The 26,956-nt window shown below is 46.3% G+C and overlaps 2 protein-coding genes across 8 annotated transcripts; one reads left to right on the top strand and one right to left on the bottom strand.

The window, feature by feature from the left end:
• The first annotated feature begins 337 nt into the window (after positions 1-337).
• LOC114709640 (TAR DNA binding protein) lies at positions 338-9,339 on the top strand. 5 transcript variants are annotated; one of them, XR_003736959.2, is made up of 7 exons: positions 338-444; positions 1,680-1,931; positions 4,695-4,858; positions 5,285-5,425; positions 6,717-6,887; positions 7,282-8,495; positions 9,220-9,339. XR_003736959.2 is itself a non-coding variant. In XM_028893603.2 (7 exons), exons 2-7 carry the CDS (start codon positions 1,694-1,696, stop codon positions 8,409-8,411), a joined length of 888 nt encoding a protein of 295 aa, XP_028749436.1. In that variant the 5' UTR covers positions 338-444; positions 1,680-1,693; the 3' UTR covers positions 8,412-9,201. The 5 variants fall into 5 exon arrangements, 4 of the variants coding, with proteins under 4 accessions (XP_028749436.1, XP_028749435.1, XP_037059083.1 ...); XM_028893603.2 differs by lacking the exon at positions 9,220-9,339 and having other exon boundaries at positions 7,282-7,399; positions 8,356-9,201; XM_028893602.2 differs by lacking the exon at positions 9,220-9,339 and having other exon boundaries at positions 7,282-7,408; positions 8,356-9,201.
• A 2,182-nt stretch (positions 9,340-11,521) lies between these two features.
• Masp2 (mannan binding lectin serine peptidase 2) lies at positions 11,522-25,768 on the bottom strand. Of its 3 annotated transcripts, XM_028893605.2 has the most exons (11): positions 24,910-24,975; positions 24,604-24,832; positions 24,333-24,510; positions 23,605-23,736; positions 21,669-21,865; positions 21,277-21,424; positions 19,790-19,908; positions 16,318-16,396; positions 14,280-14,411; positions 13,746-13,820; positions 11,522-12,659 (listed from the first exon to the last, which is right to left on the bottom strand). In XM_028893605.2, exons 1-11 carry the CDS (start codon positions 24,912-24,914, stop codon positions 11,899-11,901), a joined length of 2,055 nt encoding a protein of 684 aa, XP_028749438.1. In that variant the 5' UTR covers positions 24,915-24,975; the 3' UTR covers positions 11,522-11,898. The 3 variants fall into 3 exon arrangements, with proteins under 3 accessions (XP_028749438.1, XP_037059082.1, XP_028749437.1); XM_037203187.1 differs by lacking the exon at positions 11,522-12,659 and having other exon boundaries at positions 13,186-13,820; positions 24,910-25,768; XM_028893604.2 differs by lacking the exons at positions 11,522-12,659; positions 13,746-13,820; positions 14,280-14,411; ... (2 more) ...; positions 21,277-21,424; positions 21,669-21,865 and adding an exon at positions 23,102-23,264.
• Between the last annotated feature and the right edge of the window lie 1,188 nt (positions 25,769-26,956).

Genomic DNA, 26,956 nt, shown 5'->3' with positions numbered 1-26,956 from the left:
CGCCCGCTCCGGTCCCGCCTCGCTCTTCCCGGCTTACGCTAGTCTCGCGCACTTTCAATGAGCGCGAGCTCCTCAGCTAGGGCCGGCGGTTGGTCGGACGAAGCCACTTGCCACGTTACGTGGGGGGAATCTGAGGCCTACGTAGCCACACTGTTTTTCATTTTTCAGCTTGTCGGGCACAGCCACTCTCCTCCCTGTGTTCTCCGCGTTGTTTATGTAGGCTCAAGCGTCTAATAGGACCCGAGCCGCTTCGAGGAGAGAGCGTCTGTGGTTCCTCTAGGTGAGCTCCCCTCCCGACGGGAAGCAGATGGGAGAGGCCGAAGGCGGGCGGGGGCGGGAGGCGGCCCTAGCGCCATTTTGTGGGCACGAAGCGGTAGCTCGGCTTGTATCGGGTTTCTCGCTGTCTCCGTTTCCTCGTCGTGCTTCCTAACCGCGGCCTAGCGGGTGAGTTGTTAGCCAAGGGCGGCTTTTGTGCTTCGGATGTTGGCTCGGGGGAGGCCTAAGGCGACCTGCGTCGCGGGAAGGGAGCTGTGGAGCGGGGGCCTGGCTGGCCTCGCGCCGCCGCGTCGTTAGGGCCTAGCGCGGGCGGCCGCCGGAGCGGGGCGCCGAGCCTGCCGGGCCGTGAAGCCGTGGGCGGAAGTTTGTCGCGGCCCCGGGGTTCCAGCAGTGCCTGTCCCTTCGGGTTTCCGCATTTGAACAGAGTCGTTGCCGCCACGGGCCTTGCACTCTGGCGGCCCCACCCCGGGCCGAGTTGAAAGGGGGGAGAAAATGATCAACGTCGTCCATCACGCATAGCCTTCTGGGAAGCCGTGGCCTGCATCACGGAGCGTCCGTCGTTGCGGTCCTCGACGCTCAAGTTAGCTATCCCTCCCCGAAAATGAGGAACAGGACTGAATCTCTCTGTTCTGGTCGCCAGTTTCCGTGCTCCACCAACACCAAAGGAAATCCATTGTTGATTTCTTCCACCCACTTAGAGCACGTGCTAAACCCAATTTAGGTTCTCAGACTTTAGAATAAATTCGTTCAGGATGGTGATGAAATGTTATGGTCTGTAATCTTTGCACGCCAGGTAAGAAAACGGTGTTTTGCAAGAGAAAAAGTCTTGACAAGTACTTAGTTCTTTTGTTTTTCTAAACAGTTTCTCTGTGTAGCTTTAGAGCCTGTCCTGGAACTCACTTTGTAGACCAGGCTGGCCTCGAATTCACAGAGATCCGCCTGGCCAATACTTGGGTGTTTTTGTTTGTTTTTTTGTTTTCCAAGACAGGGTTTCTCTGTGTAGCTTTGTGCCTTTCCTGGATCTCGCTCTGTAGATCAGGCTGGCCTTGAACTCACAGAGATCCGCCTGCCTCTGTCTCCTGAGTGCTGGGATTAAAGGCGTGCGCCACCACTGCCCGGCCCAGTGCTTAGTTCTTTAACACTCTATTTTTGTCTGGTTTTGGAACAACCAGGCCCCCTGGTAACAATGTTGGAATTTTAGCAACTGAAGCATATAGTAAGCCCTGAGAAAAATATTTGAGTAAGTGGATTGGCAAAAATACCACTTTTTTTTTTTTTTAGAGCATGACAAAGGAAACCATAGGTTTCAGGTGGCACAGGGTGTTGTGGTGGCAGCTGACATAGAAAGATAATTGCTTTTACTCTTTTGATCATTCATCTCTCCCTCTCTCTCTTTCCTCTAGAAAACTAAGCAAAGATGTCTGAATATATTCGGGTAACAGAAGATGAGAACGATGAGCCCATTGAAATACCATCAGAAGATGATGGAACAGTATTGTTGTCCACAGTTACAGCCCAGTTTCCGGGGGCATGTGGCCTGCGCTACCGCAATCCAGTGTCTCAGTGTATGAGAGGTGTCCGGCTGGTGGAAGGAATTCTGCATGCTCCAGATGCTGGCTGGGGCAATCTGGTATATGTTGTCAACTATCCCAAAGGTTTGTTAATCATTGTAGGTTTTGCAGTATTGCTGACTACAGTTAGACTTGTAGGCCAGCCTAAGTTGTAGATTATTATTTGCGTGTGGGGACTGGTGCCAGTGTAATATCCAGTTTGCTGGGCAGGTAGTCTATTGAGCTTCGTCCTCAGGGTTTGGTCTTTGTGGCAAAGTGTCTTCTGCAACCCAGTTCTTTTCAATTTTGCTTAGACTACTCTGGCAAGTTCCCAGTCTAAATAAGTGATAATTGAAAATTGCAGGACTAGGGTTTTTTTTGTTGTTGTTGTTTTCGAGACAGGGTTTCTCTGTAGTTTTGGTGCCTGTCCTGGAGCTCACTCTGTAGACCAGGCTGGCCTCAAACTCAGAGAGATCCCCTTGCCTCATGAGTGCTAGGATTAAAGGCATGTGCCAGCGCTGCCCAGCTGGGACTTTTAAAGGAGTATCTATTTAAATATTAAGCCATTGGAACAGTCATTGGCAATTTGGTGCCAAATTTAGGCTGTTAAAACTAAATTCTGGGCTGGAGAGATGGCTCAGAGGTTAAGAGCACTGGCTGCTCTTCCAGAGTCATGAGTTCAATTTCCAGCAACCATATGGTGACTCACAACCATCTGTAATGAGATCTGACTCCCTCTTCTGAAGTACAGGCAAACTTGCAGAAAGAACACTATATAATAAATAAAATAAATCTTTTTTTTTTTTTTTTTTTTTTAAATTCCTTGGGAGCTGGAAAGATGACTTAGTGGTGAAGAGTAGACAGAAGACCTGGGTTCAATTCCCAGCACCATGTGGCAGCTTACAACTGTCTGTAACTGGGACTAAAGGTGTGTGCCACCAGGCCTGGCTTTCTCATATGTATGAATGCACTATGTCTGCCTGGTGCAAAAGGGCACCCAACCTTCTGAAGCTGGAATTGGATGGTTGTGAGCTGACCTGCGGGTGCTAGAACCAAACCCTGATCCTCCAGAAGAGCAGCAGGTGCTTTTAACCTCTCTTTTCCCTCCTTAAATGAACATCAAATGCATTGGCTCACAATTCTGAATTACTATAGAACTACTTTGATTTTAAGATTTTTGGTCTTATTCTCCCCGCCTCTTACTACCGCTGTTCTTATAAGTATGAGAAAGATGTCCTGGTGGCACATGCCTTTGATCCCAGCACTCAAGGAAACGGAGGCAAGTAGATCTTTGAGCTTGGGGATAGACAGGGTTTCTCTGTGTAGTTTTGGTGCCTGTCCTGGATCTTGATCTGTAGACCAGGCTGGCCTTGAACTCACAGAGATCCTGCTGGCTCTGCCACCACCACCACCCACCAGCTAAGACCCTGTCTTTTATGATTGTGTGGGAATTGGTACATTGTTGCTTTTACTATGATATAGTAGAACAAAGTGCTGCATATACCTGTAATCCTCCCAGCATTGGGAGATGGAGTGAGGCAGAAAGATTGAGCTTGAGGCAGGTCTGAGCTATATAGTGAGTTTCTAGGCCAGCCTGATTTTTTATATACAAGACATTTCAACCAAGGTCAGTCCACCAAAGTTGGTTAATATGCAGAAGCTAATGTATGTCCAAGAAATTGGGGAGGATTTAAAGACAGAGTATATGTGCCAGGCTAAATTTGTTTTTTCACTGTGTCACCTCTTAAGTCATTGGCTGTAGCTCAGTGTTTACCTTGAATTAAAAGGACATTTGATGTTGCTTGGAGTGGTGGCACACACTTGAAGTTGAAGGTTAGGAAGCTCAGGCAGAAGAAGAAACTCAATTTTTTTTTTTTTTTTTTTTTTTTTCTCTAGACAGGGTTTCTCTGTGTAGCTTTGCGCCTTTCCTGGAGCTCACTTGGTAGCCCAGGCTGGCCTCGAACTCACAGAGATCCACCTGGCTCTGCCTCCTGAGTGCTGGGATTAAAGGCGTGCGCCACCAACGCCCTGCGAAACTCAAGTTTGAAGGTCACTATAAGAACATAGTGGGATACTGTGTGGAAATGAACGGGGTTGGAGATAGAACATGCCTGGCAGGTAGTTCAAGGTGGCATGCACTAGTAATGACTGCAGGGAGGATGAGGAAAGGATTCCTCCAGATTATATATGTTAGAAGTGTGTATGTGGGTATTTTCTGTATACCATGTGCATCACAAGAGGGTGTCTGATCCCCTGGATTAGTCAGATATATTAATGCCACAAAATTAAAATGAAGTAGAATTGGCATTAGTTTGGATACAGGTTTTCAGAACATACAATTGATTTTACAATCTTAGCATTATTTAAAACCTGGGCCAGGGAGATAGCTGGTCCAGTAAAGACACTTGCAGAGCAAGCCAGGCAACCTGTCTTATCTCTAGAACCATTAAAAAGCCAGTTGCAGTGATGTGCAGCCTTCCCAGAAATAACAAAACACACCCTGCCTAACAGAACAGAGGGCCAGAAACTGCTTACAGATGCTATACTCAGCACTTTCTCATAATACACAAAACAATTTTCAAAAAGATAATACAAAACTAGAATTGAAATTCCTTGATTTTTGCACCAGAAAAGCACTCCAGCCACTTAAGCTACATTCTGTCCTTAAGGAGACTTACCAGTTTTTAGTGTCTTCATTGTTTATAGATCTAATCTTGTTTGCTTTTTGTATTTTGTTGTTCGAGAAAGGGTTTCTCTGTGTAGCCCTGACTGTCCTGGAACATGCTCTGTAGATCAGGCTGGCCTAGAAGAGATCCACCTGTCTTTTTAAAGAACTGCTAAATACTGGTTTCTGCTTGCCTTGTTTAGATAACAAAAGGAAAATGGATGAGACAGATGCTTCCTCAGCGGTGAAAGTGAAAAGAGCAGTCCAGAAAACATCTGATCTAATAGTGTTGGGTCTCCCCTGGAAAACAACAGAACAAGATCTTAAAGACTATTTCAGTACTTTTGGAGAGGTTCTTATGGTTCAGGTAAACTTGATTCTGGATAACAGCTTTTTGTTAATTCTGTTTATATGGGTCATAAGGGTAGCAAAATTACAGTTATGAAGTAGCAATAAAAATAATTTTATGGTTGGGGTCATCATAACATGGGGAACTGAGCTGTATAAAGGGTCACAGCATTAGGAAGTTTGAGAACTGCCAGTTTAAAGGAAATGGGTTCCTTTAGATGTTATTTCTATTTGTGCTCATTCTAAACCATTGTTAATTCTATTGTGCAAGTGAGTCATTTTCTACTGGTAATGACCTGGTTCCCTACTGTTGGTTTTGTTGCCTTGAACTAACTTTATTAACTTCAATGTGCTGCTTCATTCTGTAGAAGCCATCAGATTTTTATGTGAACTCTGGTTTGGTGTATGTGTGGTATTAGAATAAATTTCAATCTTTTCTTCTTAGGTCAAGAAAGATCTTAAAACTGGTCACTCGAAAGGGTTTGGCTTTGTTCGATTTACGGAATATGACACCCAAGTGAAAGTAATGTCCCAACGACATATGATAGATGGGCGATGGTGTGACTGTAAACTTCCCAATTCTAAGGTATTTTGCTCTTTACCTGTATGCTAGGGGAATTTTTTCTTAGATGACCTTAAAAGGTTAAGTGCATTTGGGAACACTGACAGGGGACCTTTTAGTTTTTCAAGGTAGGTTTCTCTGTTGTAGCCTTGGCTGTCCCGGAACTTTCTCTCTAGACCTGGCTGACCTCAGATATCCACCTGCCTCTGCCTCCTTGAGTGCTGGGATTAAAGGTGTGTGCCACCACCACCCAGCTTAATGTTGATTTTAATGTGCTGGGAAACCTAGTATCCAGTGCTTTACTGAGCAAGTGTTTGGCCACTGAGCTACATACATCCCCAGCCCAGACTTAATTCCAAGCAAGCAAATGAGACCTTTTTTGGAACGTTTGGTTTGGGGTCAAGGTATACTTTCATAATTTAAAACTTGATTTGGACTGGTCAGTCCATAAAGTGCTTACCTCAGGCATGAGGACCTGAACTTGATCTAGGAACACACATCTTTATTTTGAGGCAGGGTCTCTGCATAGTTCTGTAGACCAGTCTGGCCTCTGGGATTAACCACTGCCTGACTCTTAAGGCCTATGCTACTACTACTATTACTCCCAGCCACAACCCACAACCCAAGGTTTTTTGTTGTGTTTGTTTTTCAAAGGAGCTGGGTATGGTAGCATGTGCTTGTAATTCCACCCCTGGAGAGGGGGGAGGGAGGCATGGAGCTTGCTGGCTACCAGTCTAGCCAAATACAGGTTCAGTACGAGACTCAGCCTCCAAAAGGAAGGTGGAGAATGATTAAGAAAGATGGCTAGCATCAACCTCTCCCGAACATGCACATAATGGTCTCGTGTGTAAAAGAAGTTGAAATGACCTGGTGTGAATCACTGTAATTCTAGCACGTGGGAGGTGGTAACAGGAGGACCAGGAGTTCCAGATTGTCCTCACTTTATATCAAGCTTACGACCATCCTGGGGTACATGAGGGGTTGGTTGTCTTAAAATCCCAAGGAAGTGAGACTGAGAAGTTCATTAGTAATTACTGTTCTTGGAGAAAGATTGGCTCAGGTTTCAACGCCCACATGACAGCACACAACTAACTCCAGTTCTGAGTGACCCAATCCCTCCTTCTGACCTTGAAGGGCCACAAATCTTTTTGGCACACCTTTAATCCCGGCACCCAGAGGCACAGGCCAGCCAGGGATACACAGTGAGACCTTGTCTCAAAAAAAAAAAAAAGAAAGAAAAACACCCAAGGAGGGGGAAAAGACAAAGTGTATCTTTATTTATTTGTTATTTCTGCTATCCCTTTCTTTTGAGCAGCAAAGCCCAGATGAACCTTTGAGAAGCAGAAAGGTGTTTGTTGGGCGTTGTACAGAGGACATGACTGCTGAAGAGCTTCAGCAGTTCTTCTGTCAGTATGGAGAAGTGGTGGATGTCTTCATTCCCAAGCCATTCAGGGCTTTTGCCTTCGTTACCTTTGCAGATGATAAGGTATTTTTCTTCTTAATTTGTTCCAGGGCTGGGAATGTATCTGGTTCGGGGCTACTGTATGTGTCCAGCATAGTACTCCAGGTGCTGAGCTCAGTCTCTAGCACTAAAAATGATGAGTGGTTTGCTCCAACTGATTGATTGCCACCCTTAGGGATAGAGTGTTTGGGTTTAGATAGTTGTAAGGTGTCCTTCTGATGTTTCTCATTATGTGGACTTTGGGGCTGTTACATACCTTTTAATTACAAATGTTGATGGTAACATTACCAAAGTGAAATTAGCATTAATTGCTTGTTTTTCTTCCTGCTTTGATGGTTGTACTAAGATTAGGGTTTTTTGCTGTTTTGGTGTGTGAGTTGGTGGTTTAATCACCATTTACATCCCTTGTTTCTTATAGGTTGCCCAGTCCCTTTGTGGAGAGGATTTGATCATTAAAGGAATCAGCGTGCATATATCCAATGCTGAACCTAAGCATAATAGCAATAGACAGTTAGAAAGAAGTGGAAGATTTGGTGGTAATCCAGGTGGCTTTGGGAATCAGGGTGGGTTTGGTAACAGTAGAGGGGGTGGAGCTGGCTTGGGAAATAACCAGGGTGGTAATATGGGTGGAGGAATGAACTTCGGGGCTTTTAGCATTAATCCAGCAATGATGGCTGCTGCCCAGGCAGCATTGCAGAGCAGTTGGGGTATGATGGGCATGTTAGCCAGCCAGCAGAACCAGTCGGGTCCATCTGGTAATAACCAAAGCCAGGGCAGCATGCAGAGGGAGCCAAATCAGGCTTTTGGTTCTGGAAATAATTCCTACAGTGGTTCTAACTCTGGTGCCCCTCTTGGTTGGGGGTCAGCATCAAATGCAGGGTCAGGCAGTGGTTTTAATGGTGGCTTTGGCTCAAGCATGGATTCTAAATCCTCTGGCTGGGGAATGTAGGCAGTAGTAGGTTGGTTGGTTGATAGGTAGGTAGGTATAGAATGGTGGGATTCAAATTTTTCTAAACTCATGGTAAGTATATTGTAAAATACATATGTACTAAAAATTTTCAGATTGGTTTGTTCAGTGTGGAGTATATTCAGCAGTATTTTTGACATTTTTCTTTAGAAAAAGAGGAAAAGCTAAATGAATTTTATAAGTTTTGTTATATAAAGGGTTAAAATACTGAGTGGGTGAAAGTGAACTGCTGTTTGCCTAATTGGTAAACCAACACTACAGTTGATCTCAGAAGGTTTCTCTGTAATAATCTATCATTGGACTTGTTAAATGGATTCTTTGCATGTTCAGAGTAGAGACCATTGGTTAGAACTACATTCTTTTCTCATTTTAATTTGAATCCCACCCTATGAATTTTTTCCTTAGGAAAATCTCCATTTGGGAGATCATGATGTCATGGTGTTTGGTTCTTTTGGTTTTGTTTTTAACACTTGTCTTCCTTCATATACGAAAGTACAATATGAAGCCTTCATTTAATCTCTGCAGTTCATCTCATTTCAAATGTTTATGGAAGAAGCACTTCATTGAAAGTAGTGCTGTAAATATTCTGCCATAGGAATACTTCTGTCTACATGCTTTCTCATCCAAGAATTCGTCATCACGCTGCACAGGCTGCGTCTTTGACGGTGGGTGTTCCATTTTTATCCGCTACTCTTTATTTCATGGAGTCGTATCAACGCTATGAACGCAAGGCTGTGATATGGAACCAGAAGGCTGTTTGAACTTTTGAAACCTTGTGTGGGATTGATGGTGGTGCCGAGGCATGAAAGGCTAGTATGAGCGAGGAAAGGAGAGAGCGCGTGCAGAGACTTGGTGGTGCAAAATGGATATTTTTTAACTTGGAGAGATGTGTCACTCAATCCTGTGGCTTTGGTGAGAGAGTGTGCAGAGAGCAATGATAGCAAATAACGTACGAATGTTTTTGCATCAAAGGACATCCACATCTGTTGGAAGACTTTGAGTTTTGTTCTTAGAAAACCCACTTTAGTTGAATGTGTTAAGTGAAATACTTGTACTTCCCTCCCCCTCTGTCAACTGCTGTGAATGCTGTATGGTGTGTGTTCTCCTCTGTTACTGATCTGGAAGTGTGGGAACGTGAACTGAAGCTGATGGGCTGCGAACATGGACTGAGCTTGTGGTGTGCTTTGCAGGAGAACTTGGAAGCAGAGTTCACCAGTGAGCTCAGGTGTCTCAAAGAAGGGTGGAAGTTCTCATGTCTGTTAGCTACTCATAAGAATGCTGTTTGCTGCAGTTCTGTGTCCTGTGCTTGGATGCTTTTTTATAAGAGTTGTCATTGTTGGAAATTCTTAAATAAAACTGATTTAAATAATATGTGTCTTTGTTTTGCAGCCCTGAATGCAAAGAATTCATAGCAGTTAATTCCCCTTTTTGACCCTTTTGAGATGGAACTTTCATAAAGTTTCTTGGCATTAGTTTATTTTGCTTCAAATAAACTTATTTGAAAAGTTGTCTCAAGTCAAATGGATTCATCACCTGTCATGCATTGACACCTGATACCCAGATTTAATTGCTATTTGTTCTTGCATTATCCAAAGCGAAAGTTTTTCCATGGGTTGTTTTGTTTTTAATCTAGTTTTTCATGAGTCTGGGTGACAGAACCTAAAATGGTAAGCAGTTACCGTTCAGCTTGTTCTGAGTGCCTCCGTGCATTTGAGTGATTGCTATTGACCTGGCTGTATAAACCTCCATTGGGAAGTCATGCCTTCTAAAACTATTTGGGAGCAGGGGCAAAACGGTTGTTTTCAAATGCTTTGTAGCAGAGCATTATCAATGGAAAAGAAGGGATGATAAGCATCTTTCATTTGGGGATTTGAAAAGTGGAATTAATTGCAATAGGGATGAAGTAGAAGAAACCAAGAAACCGTGTGCCTGAAATTCATTAAGAAGCCTGATAGCTTTAAGAACTAATAGGGTGGGTTGTCTATCTCCGGCAGTCTTAAGTGAGGTGGGCACTTATCCTCTGGGGTGTGGGGGCCATATAGTGACGAACAAATACGCTCACAAAATCAGATTAGGCTCTCACAATGCATTGTTAAGAATGTAAAAGCAATAATACCTTGTTTATTGTAACTACTATTATTCCTGTAACTACTGAGAACTGGGGAGCTCCTTTTCTAACTGGAAAGATGTGACCATTTTTTTGTTGATAGTTTCCCTAATGCCCTTACCTAAATAGATTATGATAAATAGGTTTGTCATTTTGCAAGGTGCGTGTTTTAAAATTTTATATCCTTTAGAGACTTGTTATGCACACGGTGTTTCATTATTCAGTACCCTCTGTAAAGGGATCTTGAGTTATTGTAAATTTTTTTCTCTGCATGATTTCCAAACCCTGTACATCTGAATTTTGCATTTTAGCACTTGCACTATTACTCAGCAGCAGTAACATGGTAACATTAAAATGGTTTTCGGGGACCTCCAAAGACTAAACTGGCAAGCCGTCCAGGAGTCCTGGGGTAAGTTACTTGTCGATAGCATGGTTTTGATCCCTTGTTTGCACTTGTTAAAGAGTTACTGTCATAGAAGGCTTTCAATGTTGAGTAGCCTTTTAACATGTTTATGGTATGACGTAGCTGTAGATAGTTATTTGCCCTAAATGAAGTTTCAGAAATAAACTACTTGGCAAAGATTTGGTTTTTGAAAGTATTTGATCATCAAAATGCATTCATTCTTAAGAACAATCTTTGAACCACAGTTAAATAAAAAGTTTTCTTGCCACCAACAGTTTATAGTGTCTGGAGTTTTACTGGAGAAAAATATTGCTGTTTCATGACAAAAATGCTAGAAAGTTAAACAGTGACTTATGTGGGAAGATGCAGTACAGCATTTTCATCCTTTATTTAAAAATGTAAAGTCTCCAGCTGGGTGTGGTGGCACATGCCTTTAATCCCAGAAGTTGGGACATGCACATCTGAGTTGCAGGCCAGCTGTTGCTCCATAGTGAAACCCTGTCAAAAACTTGTTGGAAGAGCAAAGTATAATCAAATGCCACATTTTAAGATTAAGGTAGCATCTTAGGAGAAAAGCAGTTACTTAGGGTGAATTACTGCTGCTTCTGTTACATATGAGAATGAGTCTACTGTATACAGGTCTGTTTTCTACTGTTGTGCCATCTGTGATCTATTTGGCTCACTTGTGCCCAAGTCATGCTCACTTAAGAAAAAAATGGTCCAAGTATAGTGGCACACATTTAATACCCAGCACTTGGGAGGCTAAGGCAAAATAGTAAATTTGAGGTCAGCCTGGAGCAGGCTGTCTCAAAAGGTAGGCATAAGGAGTTCAGAATGTATCTTAGTTGGCTTACCTAGTTAACATGCCCAAAGGCCTGGGTTTGATTGCCAGCCAACACCAGATAAAGTGGGGTGTGGCACATCCACCTAAGCATTTAGCTGGTAGCAGCAAAAGAAAGGGTTGGATTTACTGCTTCATTACAAGTTTAAGACCAGCCAAGAACATGAGACTGGAAAAGAAAGTTTTTTAGGCTTTTTCAAACAGATTGCTAAATCACCCTTTTGAGGAGGTAAAATGCTATTCCATGTTATTTTTATCCAATAATTTGAAATATGGTAGACTGCCTATTATCCCAGTATTCTGGAAATGGATTCCCCCCCAAAAAAAAAAACCACCCACATTGTTTTATGGTACTGATTTTAATAGGGAAACAGCATACCAGCTTTCAGTTTACCTTTGAAAAGAGAAGTGATCAGATATTCTGCACTTTGAGAGGTCATTAAGACTAAGTCTTAACATACTAGAAAAATCAACAGCAAGTATGAAATATTAAGTAGATTGTAGAAAATCAATACAACTTGACATAGTGAGTTTGTGTCTGGGGTTGGCAAAGATAATGCTATTGTATCGAACACCTAGACTCAACAAAGTTGAGTGCCTATAAGTTTGATCTGGTTTGGGGTGGGCCATCGATGCTTCTTGGGTGCTCTTACTGCTAAGAGCTTTTCCGGGTACTTGTAAAAATGAGAAATAATTTACTAATTGGAGGCATGCGAGTTAAAAATTACTCGTTATGTTCTCTATCCAGGTAATATAGTTTATGACTTTTGTGTAGACACCATACTGTTCTGCCTTCCCACAATTAATGGAACCCCAGGAAACTATTCCTCCCACAAACCATTGCTGTGTTTCATTATCTAGAAACACTAATGCCCCTCCACTGTCACCTCTGCAGCTGTCCTTGCCACCAGTTTCAAAGCCAGCACAGAGCATGTTACCAGTTACTCTTTCTCCTGGGTAGATCTTTTCATAGGCAGAAGTACATTTTTGATGATCAACAATTGGTATGTCCACAGACATCAGGTTTCTAGCAAGAAACCCCTTTTGGGTTAACCCCCAGCCAGCCACAGTTCCAGTGTCGTCTGTCCTCATAAAGGATACAGCTGCTTTTCTTGGCAGACAAATGGGCATGATGCTCCTATTGATTGTGACTTTGTTCTTGAGTTTAATCAGTGCTATATCATTGTCAAAACCAGCACCGTGATTATAACCTTCATGTATAAAGACAGCCTCAGGCCAGGCTTGGGTGTAATTAGGTGAGAGCCTTTTGAGGATACCCATGCGAATGTCCAGGGATGATACTGCCTCTGTTACTCCATACACAGCATGAGCAGCTGTTAGGACCCAGTTGTCATGTAAAAGAGCACCTGCTGCTATAGTTTCGCCCAGTAGTAAGACTTGCCAAGGAAAGTCACCAGGCTTTGCCAACTGCCCTCCAAATATGCGGCCTCTTGTAGTGAGTGTAGACAGCCCACAAACTGAGGAAAGAGCAGAAACAAGGCTACGTTCAGTGTCAACCAACAGTTTTATCCCATGAACTGACAGGCAGGCATCCTCTCTGTTTAGGCAAGTGAGGTTGTTCTAAATAGTGTAAAGACTTGATAAGTCCTTGTTTATAGTTGCTTAGCTTGTTCTCAAGATCAGTAAGATTTCACAGATTCTTTGGTTTTGCTAAAAGAAAACTAAGTTTGAGGGAAGCTGTAGACAGTATAGACAGTAATTGTGTGCACAAAGACACGAACACTGCATAGAGGCAAAAGGTCAGGACTCTTGTTTTGCTGCTGCATTCACTGGGAATTCTGGGAAGGCAGGAGTTAAGGTTATGACTTACAAAATTACTGTTGCCTTTGAATGTAAAAATCTAAAAATTACAAATGTTGCAGCAATGACAGAGATGCTTCTGGTTCTAAAATGTGTATTTTTGGTCTGGTTGAGTCATCCAAACATTAAGTTTACAGTGTCTATTGCAAGCTAATTACTTAGGAATGCAGCATATGTTTTTTATTGTGGCCTTGCACTTTGATTAAAACTTAGAAGTAGCATGTCAGCCAAATACAGGGTTAGAAAACTAATTTAAGCCAGCTAACTCAGGGGTAATGAGTGTATTATTACCTTAAAATTTTTTTTTAAGCATTCAACTATTGTTGGAGCCAATTCTGGTTTAAAAAATTAAATACTATTAAAAGGCAAATTGCATTAATGTTTAAAAACCTAGATGTCATTGAAAACAATTGCTTAGGGAAATAATGAAGTTATTAGCTTTGGGTTTTAATAGCACTTTTACAGAGGAGAAAAGTAACTCAAGAATTTGTGTTTATATATGTATAAATGGCTTGAGATAATTTAAGAAATCATTTAATTTTTTTATGCTTGCCTAGTCATAAAGGTCAAAAATATCAATAAGTGCAGCTAGCACCTAGCAGCCTCCATATGCAAAGGGGTGATGAGAACACACTTAGGAGTTACATTAGCCCAAGCCAAGCCAGATGCTGAGCTTCCATGTCTGCCTACCCTTGTCCTCCATCTACTCTGTCAGCTATGAGTCTTATAAATGCATCCATTACCAGGCTCGCAAACCGGGAGGAATTTTTCTCCTTTGGAGCTCGTCCAGAATCCATCAGCCTCACACACATATTTACCTGCAAATTGTTGGAAAAGCAAAAATGTTTTAACTGTGCTTGTCATTTGCTTGAATAATCCTTTGAAAAATGTTGATTCTTGAGCATCTGTGGTGGGGAGAGGTGTGTGATAACCATTTTACATGATTTCATAAATAGGTGTCTGCATTACCATGTTTGCTTGCAAAGTGGAAACCTTTTAGATGTGTAACTTGAATTATGTATCAAGATCTCAAGTGCTTAATGATAAGGTTTTGACTTGTTAAATTAAACCATTTGGAATATATTGTGTGTTTGTAGTAGTCATTTACTAGATAAGATCTGTTTTCAGATTCTTGCAAATTGACATTAAAGTCACTTTAACTGTAATATTTCACTAACGACAAGGGAGGAAGGCCTTTTAATTCTTTGTCTTCCTTAGCCAAAAAGTCTGGTTCAAGTTCCAAGTACTACCCACCCTTCCTTGAAGAAAGTACTTACCATCGCTGCTCATGGTGTAGAAAATCTCTTCACAGCTGTACTGAATGACAGCTTTGTAGGTGGTCACTTGGGGGCCTGTGATGTATTCTATGTAGCCATTGGGTAGGTCATCAGGAGGGCCACAGTCAACAACTAGTAAAGAAATGGGAGGAGCTGTACTCTGGGGTGGAGGTTGTAGCCTGGTGGGGTACCTGAGTGACACAGGTGAAGCCCCCAGTATCTTCTCCAGGACCAGTAAGTGGAGAGCCAGGTGGGCCTTGTGCTGGCCTCATTCTCTACATGGTACGTGGCACTAATGCCACTTCTAAAAGTAGCAAGAATAGCTTCAACTTGGTGGCTCTTCACTGAAGGGACTTCCCTGGAAAGGAGTGGGTGGCCTCTCCAGTGCAGGGAATTCAGAAACACTTGGAGTTGCATAGCTCTCACAAAAGAAATGGTCTGCAGGATAACATGGAAGAAAAGACTATGTTCTTGTGTGACATAAACCAGTGGATTAAGGGACTTGTCTCTATTTTCCTGTTCACAGCTTGAGCTTTGTAGAAACCCTGAGGGGTGTTGTTTCGTTTTGTTGTTGTTGTTGTTTTTGTTTTTGCTTTTGAGACAGTGTCTCTACATAGCCCTGGCTGTCTTGCTCTGTCCTCTGCTGGGATTTTAAATTTATTTTTATATTCATTGGTGTTTTGCCTGCATGTACCTATATGTATCAGAAGACCTGGAACTGGAGTTACAGACAGGTGTGAGCTGCCATGTGGGTGCTGGGAATTGAACCAGGGTCCTCAGGAAGAGCAAACAGTGCTCAACTGCTGAGCCATCTTCTCCAGCCTCAGCTCAAATTTCTGTTGTGGCTGCTCTGCCATGCCACAGGTGAAATAGCACCAGATGTGTCTACACCTGCACAGCAAGTGGCAGGATCAGACCCAGACCACCATTTGCCCACACTGTCAACCCTGCTCAACATTGAGACTGAAAGAATTGGTGAATCTAATTGGGGAGAAGTTTAGTTTTCAAATATTTATACTGTCATAGTTGAAAGAGTACTAAGCATGTGATTCTTGAGAAATTTCTTAGTTTTCAAAATGATAATGTGTGCCATTATCCATGTACGTGTGTGCCAAGTGTGCACATGTATGCCCATGGCTTAGGGTGGGGTAGAACTGGAGAGAGGCCTACACAGTAGCATCACACTTTTCTGTAGGGTGATAGGGATTAAGTTTCCTACATTTCTTCTGTCTGCAAGAGCAGTGTTTTACACTTAGGAATGATTTCAGTGCCTCTCCCCAGCACTTCGATTCCTCTTGGCACAGAGACTTGAGTAGAAGTGAATCTGGAATTCACACCCTAATAAATGATTCATTTGGCGGGGGTAGGGTGGGTATGGGAATGACTAGAGAAGCCACAAAGCAATAATGGGTGGACTGGGGAGATTGCTCAGAATAGGAAAGTGCTTTCTGCACAAGCATAAGTACTTGAGTTCAGATCCCCTGCACCCAGGTAAACCAACCATAGCACTGTGCTTCCTAATTAAGATCCCGGGCCAGGTGATGGATGGTGTATGCCTTTAATCCTAGCACTTGTGAGGCAGAGCCAAGCAGATCTCTCAGTTTGAGGCTAGCCTGGGCTATAGAGTGAGTTCCAGGATAGGCGCAAAGCTATATAGAGAAGAGAAATCCTGTGGGGGGGGGGGGGCGGGGATAGGATGATGGAAGAGGAAGACATCCTCTAACCCAATGGTTCTCAACCTATGGGTTGCAGTTTCTTTGGGGTTGCCTAAGACCATTGGAAAATAGATATGATTCATAGCAGTAGCAAAATTACAGTTATGACATAGTAATGAAAATTTATGGTTGAGGGTCCCCACAACTTGAACTATATTAAAGGGCCGCAGCACTTAGGGAGGTTGAGAACCACTGCTCTAACTCTACAGTGACCTTCATGTGTGTACACATGAAGGGACAACACGGAAATGGTACAGGTGGCAGAAGGGAAGGGGAAATGGTACAGGTGGCAGAAGGGAAGGGTTGTCACCGTATGACCATACTGCTGCACTCTGGTATTGGCCGGTCCCAGGATCCGTCTTTCTGGCAGACAGCAGTGAACGATCTTAGGGGCACAGGACCCTGAAGAGGAAATTCAGAGAATGAGCTCCCTGTTAACATCAGGTCACTCCCCATACCAGAGCTTCCCAGTGCTCCCAAATGAGGGCAGCAGCCGTGGCCCAGCTGCCTTGTTCCATGTGCACATTTGCTGCCAACAGCGCTGCTGGCTTACGTCACCTGCACGCTAATAACTGCGATTCTTACCATATACCACTTTCCAGTGCATCCTAGAACCCATCTGGCTCAAAGTTCTTGTCGCTGTCTCTTACTTGTTTTCTTCCTCTGAGGGTGGGGGTTAGGCCCCAGCCCCTCCATTTATTTATTTTTATGAAGTCCTGCTGTTCTGGAACTCTTGTGTACCAGGCTATCTTTTGAGCTCACAAGTCCAACTGCTTCTGCCTCCTGAGTGCTGGGATTAAAGGTGTGCACAATCTCACACTTATTTATTCGGTTTGTTTCATGGGTTTGAGTGTTTTGCCTGCATGCATGTGTGTACCACCTGTGTTCCTAGTGTACGAAGAGGTCAGCAGAAGGCAGCCTTGGACCCCTTGAAACGAGTTAGGGTGGTTGTGAGCTGCCATGGTGGCCCTGGGAACTGAATCCAGTCCTCTGCTTAGGCATCTCTCCAGCCTTTCCACCATTTCTTTCTACCAAGTGCCAGATGGGGCCAGTGAGATGCTCAGCAGATCAGGTAGGTAATTGGCTGCCAAGCCTGCCAACCTGAATTTGAGATTGGAACTGACATGGGAAAAAGAACTGACACCTGGAAGCTGGTCCTCTGCCCTCCACGCATGCTGTGTGCAGCCACATACAAATAAATGTTCTTTTTCTCAAAAGTGCCAAAAGGAGTCTGGCATGGTGGCAGTGCCAGTGATCCCAACACTCAGGGAGGCTGAGACAGATGGATCTCTGAGTCCAAGGCCAGCCTGGTCTACAAATCAAGTTCCAGGACAGTCATGGCTACACAGAGAAACTCTTGTTCTACCTACACCCCCATCCCCACCCCCACCAAAATGCCAATGTTTTCAAAAAACTGCAGAGATAGTTACTAAAGTCAAACATTAAGCTGACTGTGGTGGTACACACCTTAATCCAGACAAAGACAAGTCCCTGAAATAATGTCAACCATTTAAGCCAAGTGTGGTACACACCTTTAATCCAAGGCATGCAGATCTCTGAGTTTGAGGCCAGCCTGGTCTACATAGTCCAGAGAGAGAAAGTATGCATTAATGGAAGAGAGTGCCATTTGCCAAAGCTGTAGTGTTTCAAAAGATACACATTTTTTTTTTCATTTAAATGATAAACAGGATGTATAGAATGCTTTACTGACATCTAAAAAGTCCTGGGTTTGATCCAAAGCACCACATAAACTGGGCATGATGGAACATGCCCTGGGGAAGTAGAAGCAAGAGAATTGGGACAAGCTTATCCTCAACTACATAGCAAGTTCAAGGCCAGCCTGGGCTACATGAAGCAGTTTCAAAACAACTGAACGAGTTTATGGTCTTACAGTCAAAAGTGGAAAAGAGCCTGGCCAAGAGGTTTTTAAGATGGGACTTTCCCCGCTTTGCCCTCCACAGACTGGACTCCATCCCTAGCTGTCATTCCAGGGTTATTGCTTTTTACCACTGGGATTCAATGACAATTTTGAAGAACACAAAGAGGATGAGTTAATTTCTTACCTGTGCCCCTGAAGCAACATGCTAAGCAGTTTTTAAAATTATATTCCTTCTCCCTTAACAGTGAGCACTATTTATAACTTTGCAGAATGTACTCTTTCCAGGGCTGTCTAATCTTTGTGAGCCAGGAGCTGTTCCCTGGAAGGGCGTCAGCTGGCCAGGGAAGTCTTAATTGAACAGGAGCTACGCAGAGCTCATGGGGCAAGGTGAGCACACTCCTTTCTGTTGTTTCAGCCACTTTCCAGAGAGCTGCTGCAATGTACAGATGAACAGAAGTTCTTTTAATGACTAGCTCTCTAAAAGAGCCTCTACAACAGATGGGTGTGGGCCATGTAGGCTAAGTGATAGAGAGCATACTTAGTGTGTATGAGTTCAATCCTCAGCACCGAAAGTAAAAGTTTCAGCGGGGTGTGACCGTGTCCACCTATAATCCCAGCACTGGAGAGGCTGAAGCAGGAAGTCAGAGCTCATGGCCAGCCTGGGCTACATCTTGAGCCATTGTCTCAAAAAAATTACAGCTGAAGCCGGGCGGTGGTGGTGTACTCCTTTAATCCCAGCACTTGGGAGGCAGAGCCAGGCGGATCTCTGTGAGTTCGAGGCCAGCCTGGACTACCAAGTGAGTTCCAGGAAAAGGCGCAAAGCTACACAGAGAAACCCTGTCTCGGAAAACCAAAAAAAAAAAAAAAAAAAAAAAAAATTACAGCTGCAGCACCAGGTGTGATGGCGCACGCCTTCAGTGCCAGCACTAGGGAGGCAGAGGCAGGTGGATCTCTATGAGTTCAATGCCTGCCTGGTCTACAAAGTGAATTCCAGGACAGCCAGGACTACACAAAAAAATCCTGCCTCAACAAAACAAAACAACTGGGTGTGTAATGAACAGCTTTAATCCAGGCACTCAGGAGGCAGAGGCAAGCAGATCTGTGTGATTGGATGCCAGCCTGGTCTACAAAGTGAGTTCCAGGACATCCAGCACTACTTAGAGAAACCCTGCCTCAAAAAGGGCTGGAGAGATGACTCAGCCGTTAAGGGCACAGCTGCTCTTCATAGTGCCCAGGTTCAATTCCCAACGCCCACATGGCAACTCACAACTGTAACTCCAGTTCAGGGGACCTGACACTCACACTGACTTATATGCAGGCAAAATACCAATGCACTTAAAATAAGCATTGAAAACTTTTAGAAAAACAAAGTAACAATTTTTTTTTTGTTTGTTTGTTTTTTTGTTTTTTCGAGACAGGGTTTCTCTGTGTAGCTTTGCGCCTTTCCTGGAGCTCACTTGGTAGCCCAGGCTGGCCTCAAACTCACAGAGATCCGCCTGGCTCTGCCTCCCGAGTGCTGGGATTAAAGGCGTGCGCCATCAACGCCCGGCCCAAAGTAACAATTTTTAAAAGGCAAAACTGTTTATGGTGGCATATACTAGTCATCCCAACACTTGGGGTTGGGGGGGAGCTGAGGCAGAGGATTTTGAACTTGAGACCAGCCTGAACTACATAGTTCCAGGCCAGCTTGGACTACATAGCAAAACTGCCTCAAAACAAAAATGAAAGGCAGGATTCACCTTCACCACCACCACCACCACAGCCCCTCTCCCCGCAAAGACTGTCCATGCCATCCCTCTTTGTTTGCTGCAGACTTATTATTACTTTGATTTTTTTTTCTGCATAGGCACTTCCTGTTTTCATTTCCAAATTCAAAACCGTCTTGATCATAGGCACTCAGTTTTTTAGTGACTCACTTGTAGAAGCTCAAAGCCAGTCTTGCAGATGACAGAAAAACTGTCCTTCAGGATGTACTTGGCTTGCACGGGTGAAATGTAGCCATTAGGTGGCACCGTTGGATCAGGGCAGGGCTGTGCTGTGCAGAGGAACAGGCAGGTCTGAATTTAGCAATCTGCGTTCTTGGTTATGAATGAACTAAGAGGCAGAGCCTGCCCCAAGTGTTAACAGTGGTGGTCTTAACATTTAACACCAAAGGCAAAGTTAAGCTGAGTCACCTCCACACTCACTTGTTTCTTTGTCTGTGACTCAGCTACGAGGCTGGAAAGATGGTGCCGCAGTTAAGAGCACTGCTTTCCAGAGGACTCCAGTTTGGGTCCCACATCAGGGGGCTCACAACCATGTGTAACCCCAGCTCCAAGGGATCTGACCCTTCTGTCCTCCAGGGGCATCTGCACACCAGTGGCATACAGCCAATTCTTTTTTTTTTTTTTTTTTTTTTTAAGAAAGAAAACTGCCAGATGTGGTGGTGGCTCACAAGGCCTTTAATCCCAGCACTAGGGAGGCAAAGGCAGGTGGATCTCTGAGTTCGAGGCCAGCCTCAAACTACAAAGTGAGTTCCAGGACAACCAGGGCTGTTTGTTACACAGAGAAACCCTGTCTTGAAACACACACACACACATCCAAGAAAAAGAAAGAGAAAAAGAAAAAGAAAATCAGAAGTACAGAATGAGCTCTCTATGCCAGGAAGACGACGCATGTGGTTTGAAGCCAAGACTCACTTCTAGGAAAAGAACCAGACTGAGGGTCAGTGACAGTGTTTGGTGTGGCCCTCCCTGGAGTCTCACTAGACAGTGTTTGCCTCAAAGGCTGTGCCACAGGGACTTAACATTTCCCCCCACTGAACTGAGGGCAGAGACTGTTGGGGTCTGGCTTCTGCATTTAGCATCCTTGGCATACATCTCTCTTTTAAGAGTAATGCTGAGGACTGAGCACAGGGCCCAGCAGGCAGGCGCTCAGTCACCGAGCTCCATATTCACCTATCCCACATATCTACAGGAAGTAAAGATGGCTGGGGAAGAGGAGAGGTGAGTGGGTGGATGGGTGAATGGATGGATAGATCGTGTGGGTAGGTGGGTGGTGAGGGAATAAGATAGAGGGAAACATGGACCTGGAATCCCAGCACTCGGGGCTGAGGCAGGAGGATCCAAGTTTGGGGCCATCTGACCCGCAGAGTTAGACCCTATCTCAAACACCAGGACTGAGGACAGAGGGGGTGCCCAGGTAAATGGCTGCCTGGGTAAGGGGGAGAAGGAAGAAGGGAAGACTGGCTATTCCACCCCACCCCTGCCATCCCCGCCATGGACGTCACTTGACAGACCACCCCACTCCATCTGCGCTCCCTTCCTTGGCCTGACCAGGGAAGAGTCCAGTGCTATGGTTTCTTGATGCTGCAGAAGGGGCAGAGACTGTTTTCTTTGTCTCCTAGACCGGAGAGCATGCTCACCTGTGCTGGTGTAGCGGATCTTCCAGCCTGTGTGGGCCCCGGACTCATCAGTAGCAAATGTGATGGTCACACTGTTGCTGTTGGTTTCAATCCGGTGGGGCAACGCCTTCCCACAGAATGGGCCGTATTCCCCCTTCTCTGTTTGGATCTGAACAAAGAGACTCTGAACCTCTAGGGCCTGCGGCAGGGATCTGGCCTATGTTAGAGGGAAGCGTACCAACTGAAACTGGCTGGGGCAGGCTGGGGACAAAAGGTGGGTACCCTGTCCATGCTGAAGTGACAACCTGGCTTAGACCCCCACAGAAAGGCTGAAAGGGATTCACTGGAGGACAGACCATAGCGGGCGGTGTGGAAAGGAAGTAAGGAGGGCTGTTCAGGGGGAAGAGACAGACCTTGAGGGAGTCATAGGGGCACTGGACCTCAGGATGCATCTCCACATCGAAGGACTCCACGAAGTCCAGGATGACACTGAAGCCCTCCTCCAGGCGGATGTGGTAGGTGCAGCTGGAGAGTTTGGGGTACGGCTGTGGGTATTCGGGGCTACTGAGCTCCCCAGACCTCCCAGTGAACACCTGGCCTGAACACAGGGCTGGGAAGGAGAGAGGACAAGACGGCATGACTGCTCGTGGGGGACGGCTCTTGAGCATGGGGAACACCTGGGGGACAGCTCTTGAGCATGGGGAACACCTGGGGGACAGCTCTTGAGCATGGGGAACACCTGGGGGACAGCTAAGTCCAGGGTTTGGTCAAGACCCTGCACTTGACAAACCACAGAGACAGGAGAGGACCCAAACTCCCACCCTAAACAATGCCAAAGGGCGCTTAGAAGGTGACTCTGGTGCCCTCAGGCTTTAGTTGAAGCAGGGTATGGTCTGCCAGGGCCCAGACTCCTACCCCAGGGTCAGAGTCACAGTTGAAAAGATGAGAACACAGGAAGGGAGGCTTGGCCAGAGGGAAGTGGGCCCTGGAAGGAGGGGCAGGCCACCTCCCCAGGTCCTTAGGAATTCAGGGAGAGAAAGGAGGCAGTCCCTTGAAGTCAGGGCAAACTCTCCAATCACTCCAGTGCCCAGCTCAGCAGTTCCCAAGTGAGTCCACAAGGGGGCTCCCACCATGTCTGGCAGGGACCAGCCCAGAGCCCTTGATCCCAGGGAACATGCTGGGAAGGCTTTTCCCAGGCCTTCCCTGTTGTCAGAAGTGGCCCTGGGGACAGTTGAGGGAAGTCTATGTCACCAGTGTGCACAGTCTGCCCTCTTGTCTCAGGCTGCTAAGCTGCCCTGAAGGTGATCAGGCTCCATCTCTTAGGGAGGTTCTGCCTCTCCTCCCCACCCCTTCCTGCCTGCTTATACAGGGTCGGAGCAGACTGGTAGGGCCACTTGTAGGAAGTGAAGACTTCACATACTGCCTCTTTCCATGAGGTTGCTCCCTACTGTACAGAGGTTGCAGGGTAACTATCCTGGATGCAGAGTAATTAGCCTGATCACTTGGTAACACCTCCCGTGGTGGTCTCTCTGTTCTGAATCAAGCTCCAAGTCAGGAAACAAAAACCTGCATGGCCCTATAAACAAGAACTGGCTAAAGATGTCCTGAGATCAGCCTCAGGGGAAGCAGCAGAGGGAGGAGGGTCTCCCTCCGTGAGCTCAGGCTAATCCCTGTCCATTCAGTGTCCCATCTACAACATAAGGGGCTTAAAGCAAGCCCTTCGAAAGTGCCTATGGCCCTGGAGGGGTTCCCACCACCAGGCTGTGAGACAAGGAGGATAAGATAGAGACCCAAGTTGCTCTACTGCCCTCCAAATCTCCTCCACTCCCCCCAAGAGACACACAGCCACAGTGGAATGGAGGCAGGTTTATTATTGTTATGGGTATGGTGGATGGTTGCTGTAGCTGGCAGCCATTCCGTCCTGACAGAGCTGCAGCATGTGGCCATGCACTGACATCTGACCCATTGGGGTGGGCAGGCTGGAGCTGAGAGAGGTTAGAGGTTCTGCTCTGGAAGAGAGATGGGGGCATCAGCAAGACTGAGGAAGAGCAGGGCCAGGGTCAAGAAACAGGCTAGAGGAGGCCAAAGCATTCAGGGGCTGGGGCCCGGACCAGTGGCTTTGAGCCTGCCCACACTGCCCCCCTACCCTGACGGTCTGTGATAGAAGGGAAGCTCAAGGTGTGCCCAGCTTAGCCAGAGATGCCAAGCCTACCTAGGAACCACCCAGGAGGAGGGAGGAGTCAGGTTTGCTAATATAGAGTGGGAGGGAACAGAAGAGCCCAGCCTCTGAGCAGAACATTTGCCTAGGGAGCTAGAGCAAGCGCGCAGATGGGGTACCCCACCCCTCACCTGAGCAGGTGTGTTTGTTCTGGTGGAGAACGTAGCCCACCCTGCAGGAGCAGTAGTAGCCGCCCAGGTAGTTGTGGCAATAATGGTCACAAGGGACTTCTTCTTCCGGGGACACTCGGCATTCATCCACATCTAGGGGAGGAGGGGCCACGCAGGCAGGAGGGAAGAGACAACTAGAGCTTAGGCCTTGGTGGCCCACTTGAGAGGAGGCCTGCTGCTTGGCAACCCACAGGCCTGGGGCACAGATGCAAATAGCATCCTTGCTGAACCAGTGACAGGTTGAGTCCTGCTCAAAGCCGCCCAGGCAGCAGAGGGAACAGCCACCATCAACCCAGGAGCAAACAGGGTAGATGAGGTTCCATGGACCCCATACAGCAGCTTTCTGAGCACAGAGAGGTTGTACCACTCGCCTGAGGTCACACAGATAGTCCCTTCAGGGACCAGAGTGTGCAGTCAAGTGTGAAGTCACATCTGAGGCCTGTGTAAGCTCTTTGTAACCTGATCATCCGTGCTTTGCAGCATCATTACGTCCTTAGCAGATACCCAGTTCTGTGCCACCGCATTCTCATGGTGGATGGCATCAGGCCATGGCAGGCTCACCTTTCCTGCAGGTTTGACCTGAATCCAGAGCCCCAGGAGAGGTGGAGAGGAAAGACCCAAAGATGGGGATGAGGCTAAGACAAGTCACCCCAGCTGCAGCTGGTCAGCCCGGGCCCACTACTGCTCACCCTCTGCTGCATAGAAGGCCTCAAATCCTGTGAATGGCTTCTCATTGGAGTAGTCTGAGTGGAAGGTGACCTCCAGGTTAGGACCCAGTGAGTAGAAGGTGTCATTGCCAGGCGCCTGCTCAGTATCTGTACTCTCCTGCCCACACAGTGTGGCTAGCACCTTGGTCCCTGAGCTCAACTGTGGGGTCAGAGGGAGGAAAGGTTAGACCCAGACTTCTGGTCAGACTTGGCCATACCCCATCAGGGCCCCAGCCATGCCCCTGCCAGGTACCTTAACAAAGTCATACTCGCAGCGGTAAGAGAGCTCCAGGTTGAAGTGGGTGAAATAGAGGCGCAGACGGTAGCCGGGAGGTGCAGCCAGCTTCCAGGACCGGTTCTGATTGTCGGCATACTTCCCTGGGAAGCCAGGGGACACCAGGCGGCCGAATACAGGCTCAGGCCACTTTGAGGCCAAAAGCGTGCTCACCAAGCTCCACAGCAGGCCCAGCGAGATCAGCGGCCTGTGGGCAGGGGAGGGATGTGAGGGCCCAGGCCTAATCCCTCTTGCTCCCCCAGAGGCCATGGCTTGCTCACCCACCTCATGATGATGTGCCGTCCAGCTCTGCAGGCCCAGCTTCACTCACCTTTGATCTGTTTGTCCAGCACCTGGCCCTGCCCCCAGCCTACCAGACCCAGAGATTCTGGGAATCCACCCATGGCTCCTGCCAGCCTCACTTCCAGACAGGAAGGTTCGGTGACTTTGGGAGCCAGAAGCTTGACTTGGCCACAGCCTGCTAGCAATCCTCAACTCTCCCCTCACCCACCTTCAGTGCCCTACCTGGTGAGACCAGGAAGGTCTGGTGGGTTAGAATCTCCATGACAAAGTGACTGTCTAGACGCCCCCTTAACTCAGGGAGAGGCAGACAACATGATTTGAGAAAGCACATGAACCCAAGAGGAGAGGGAACATGGGACAGAAGACAAGACGCGCTCCAATTGGGAACATGAATGGTGGGTGGCAGGGGGATGGAGTGTCTTGCTGGTGACTGCTGAGCCCAAAGCAGAGTCAGGAAGCTGGGGCTCCTGATCCTGGTGCTAGTCTGGAGGGAGCATTACTCATTTGAAGATAGAGTCTCTCTATTTAGCTCTGATTGGCTTTGAATTGTGTAGACCAGGCTGGCCTCAAACTTGTAGTAATCCTGCCCATGTCTCCGAGTGCTGTGAGGAGGGAACTTGCATCTGTCCCAGCAAAACAGAGGTAAACATTGAGATACACGGGGAGGATTGGCCTACGAGGAAAAGGCAAGAATGGGCCTTTGATTGGACTGTTGGGGGGGCTGGGTTTGGTTGTTTTCATTAGTCACAAGGACAGTGATTTTAGAGGGCGCGTGCGTGCGTGCGTGCGTGCGTAGCCATGTATGTTCAAGTGCTTTTGGAGGCCAGAAAAGAGCATTGATCCTCTGTAGAGTTACAGGCAGCTGAGAGTTTGGTTACTGGGAGCTGAACTTGAGTCCTCTGGAAGAGCAGCAAGTGTTCTTAACTGCTGAATCCTCTCTCTAGCCCCAAGGATGACCTTTTTTGCTGGGCATGATGGCACATGCCTTTAATCCCAGCACTAAGGAGGCAGAGGCAGGTGGATCTCTGTGAGTTTGAGGTCAACCTGGTCTACAGAGCAAGTTCCAAGACAGCCAGGACTACACAGAGAAACCCTATCTCGAAAAACCAAAATAAATAAATAAACAAACGAATGAATTAATTGGTTAATCAATTAAAATGAGAGAGAGAGAAAGAAAGAAAGAAATGTCGTAGGTCAGACTCAAGCAGCTAGTCACAGCCATCTGCTCTCAATAGGCCAATAGAGGAAACCATAGAAAGGAGCTTTATCCAATGTGGCCACGTTGGGAAGAACAAATAAAGAGGTCTGGTAAAGCTCTTCAACCTGTCTGTAGGGTCCTGACCTGAGGTTTGAGAGGAGAGCAAGGGATGTGCATAGCTAAGCAATACTGCTCAAAATGTGGTCCTGCCCGTCACTGTCTCAGCTGTCAACGTCCCTTCAGGATGGTTTCCCTCCTCCCAACATGACTATGCTCATGACTTAGGGAGGGCTTCCCATGTGAGCTACAACTCTTCAGTCAGCATGTCCTCAGGGACACGCTGACATTACCTTGCCCTTGGTGGGTTTCCCTCTTGTGATAAGGAGATGGGGAGACAGGGACCTGCACACTTCCTGCATTGTTGACAAGCATTTCATGTCACGAGAGGAAGGAAACTCTCAGTGAGCAACTGGTTATTGAGGAAAAGGCACAAGAAGTCATTCCCAGTGCTAGTGGTCCGGAAGTTGCTCTCACTAAAACTTCCTAGTGATGAGACTAAACAAAATCTCTGCCTCTGCCTCCTTCTCCTCCTCCTCCTCCTCAGGTCCCGAGGACAAGATTCCACCCAAATTCACTTTGGGAAGTGAGTGAGTTATGGGGCTCATAGGTGAGGGTACTTCAGGGGCATGGGTGCTCCTCCCCAACAGGTCTTTACCAGCAGGGGTGAATGTCCCTTTCCCTAGTCATCGCCAGCCTCCGTACTTTAGCCCCTTCCCAAGGTCATGTGCAATGAAGGCAGAATTGCATATTCAGGTAGAGGGAGTAATTGGA

Source organism: Peromyscus leucopus, chromosome 2 (genome assembly GCF_004664715.2).
Source record: "Peromyscus leucopus breed LL Stock chromosome 2, UCI_PerLeu_2.1, whole genome shotgun sequence".
Lineage (NCBI taxonomy): Eukaryota > Metazoa > Chordata > Mammalia > Rodentia > Cricetidae > Peromyscus > Peromyscus leucopus.
The sequence above is the reverse complement of the archived record's forward strand: the minus strand, read 5'-3'. Positions and strand labels throughout refer to the sequence as shown.

What these genes read in the sequence shown, in the direction of transcription:
- LOC114709640 (XM_037203188.1), top strand. Translation starts at nt 1,694, where the DNA reads ATGTCTGAATATATTCGGGTAACAGAAGATGAGAACGATGAGCCCATT. An exon ending in GAGAGGTTCTTATGGTTCAG is followed by an intron (nt 4,859 to 5,284) that starts GTAAACTTGATT and finishes TTTTCTTCTTAG; the next exon opens with GTCAAGAAAGATCTTAAAAC. An exon ending in GTAAACTTCCCAATTCTAAG is followed by an intron (nt 5,426 to 6,716) that starts GTATTTTGCTCT and finishes TCTTTTGAGCAG; the next exon opens with CAAAGCCCAGATGAACCTTT.
- Masp2 (XM_028893605.2), bottom strand. An exon ending in GCCAATACCAGAGTGCAGCA is followed by an intron (nt 14,412 to 16,317) that starts GTATGGTCATAC and finishes TTTCTTTACTAG; the next exon opens with TTGTTGACTGTGGCCCTCCT. An exon ending in CCTCCCGGTTTGCGAGCCTG is followed by an intron (nt 12,660 to 13,745) that starts GTAATGGATGCA and finishes CTCTTTCCTCAG; the next exon opens with TTTGTGGGCTGTCTACACTC.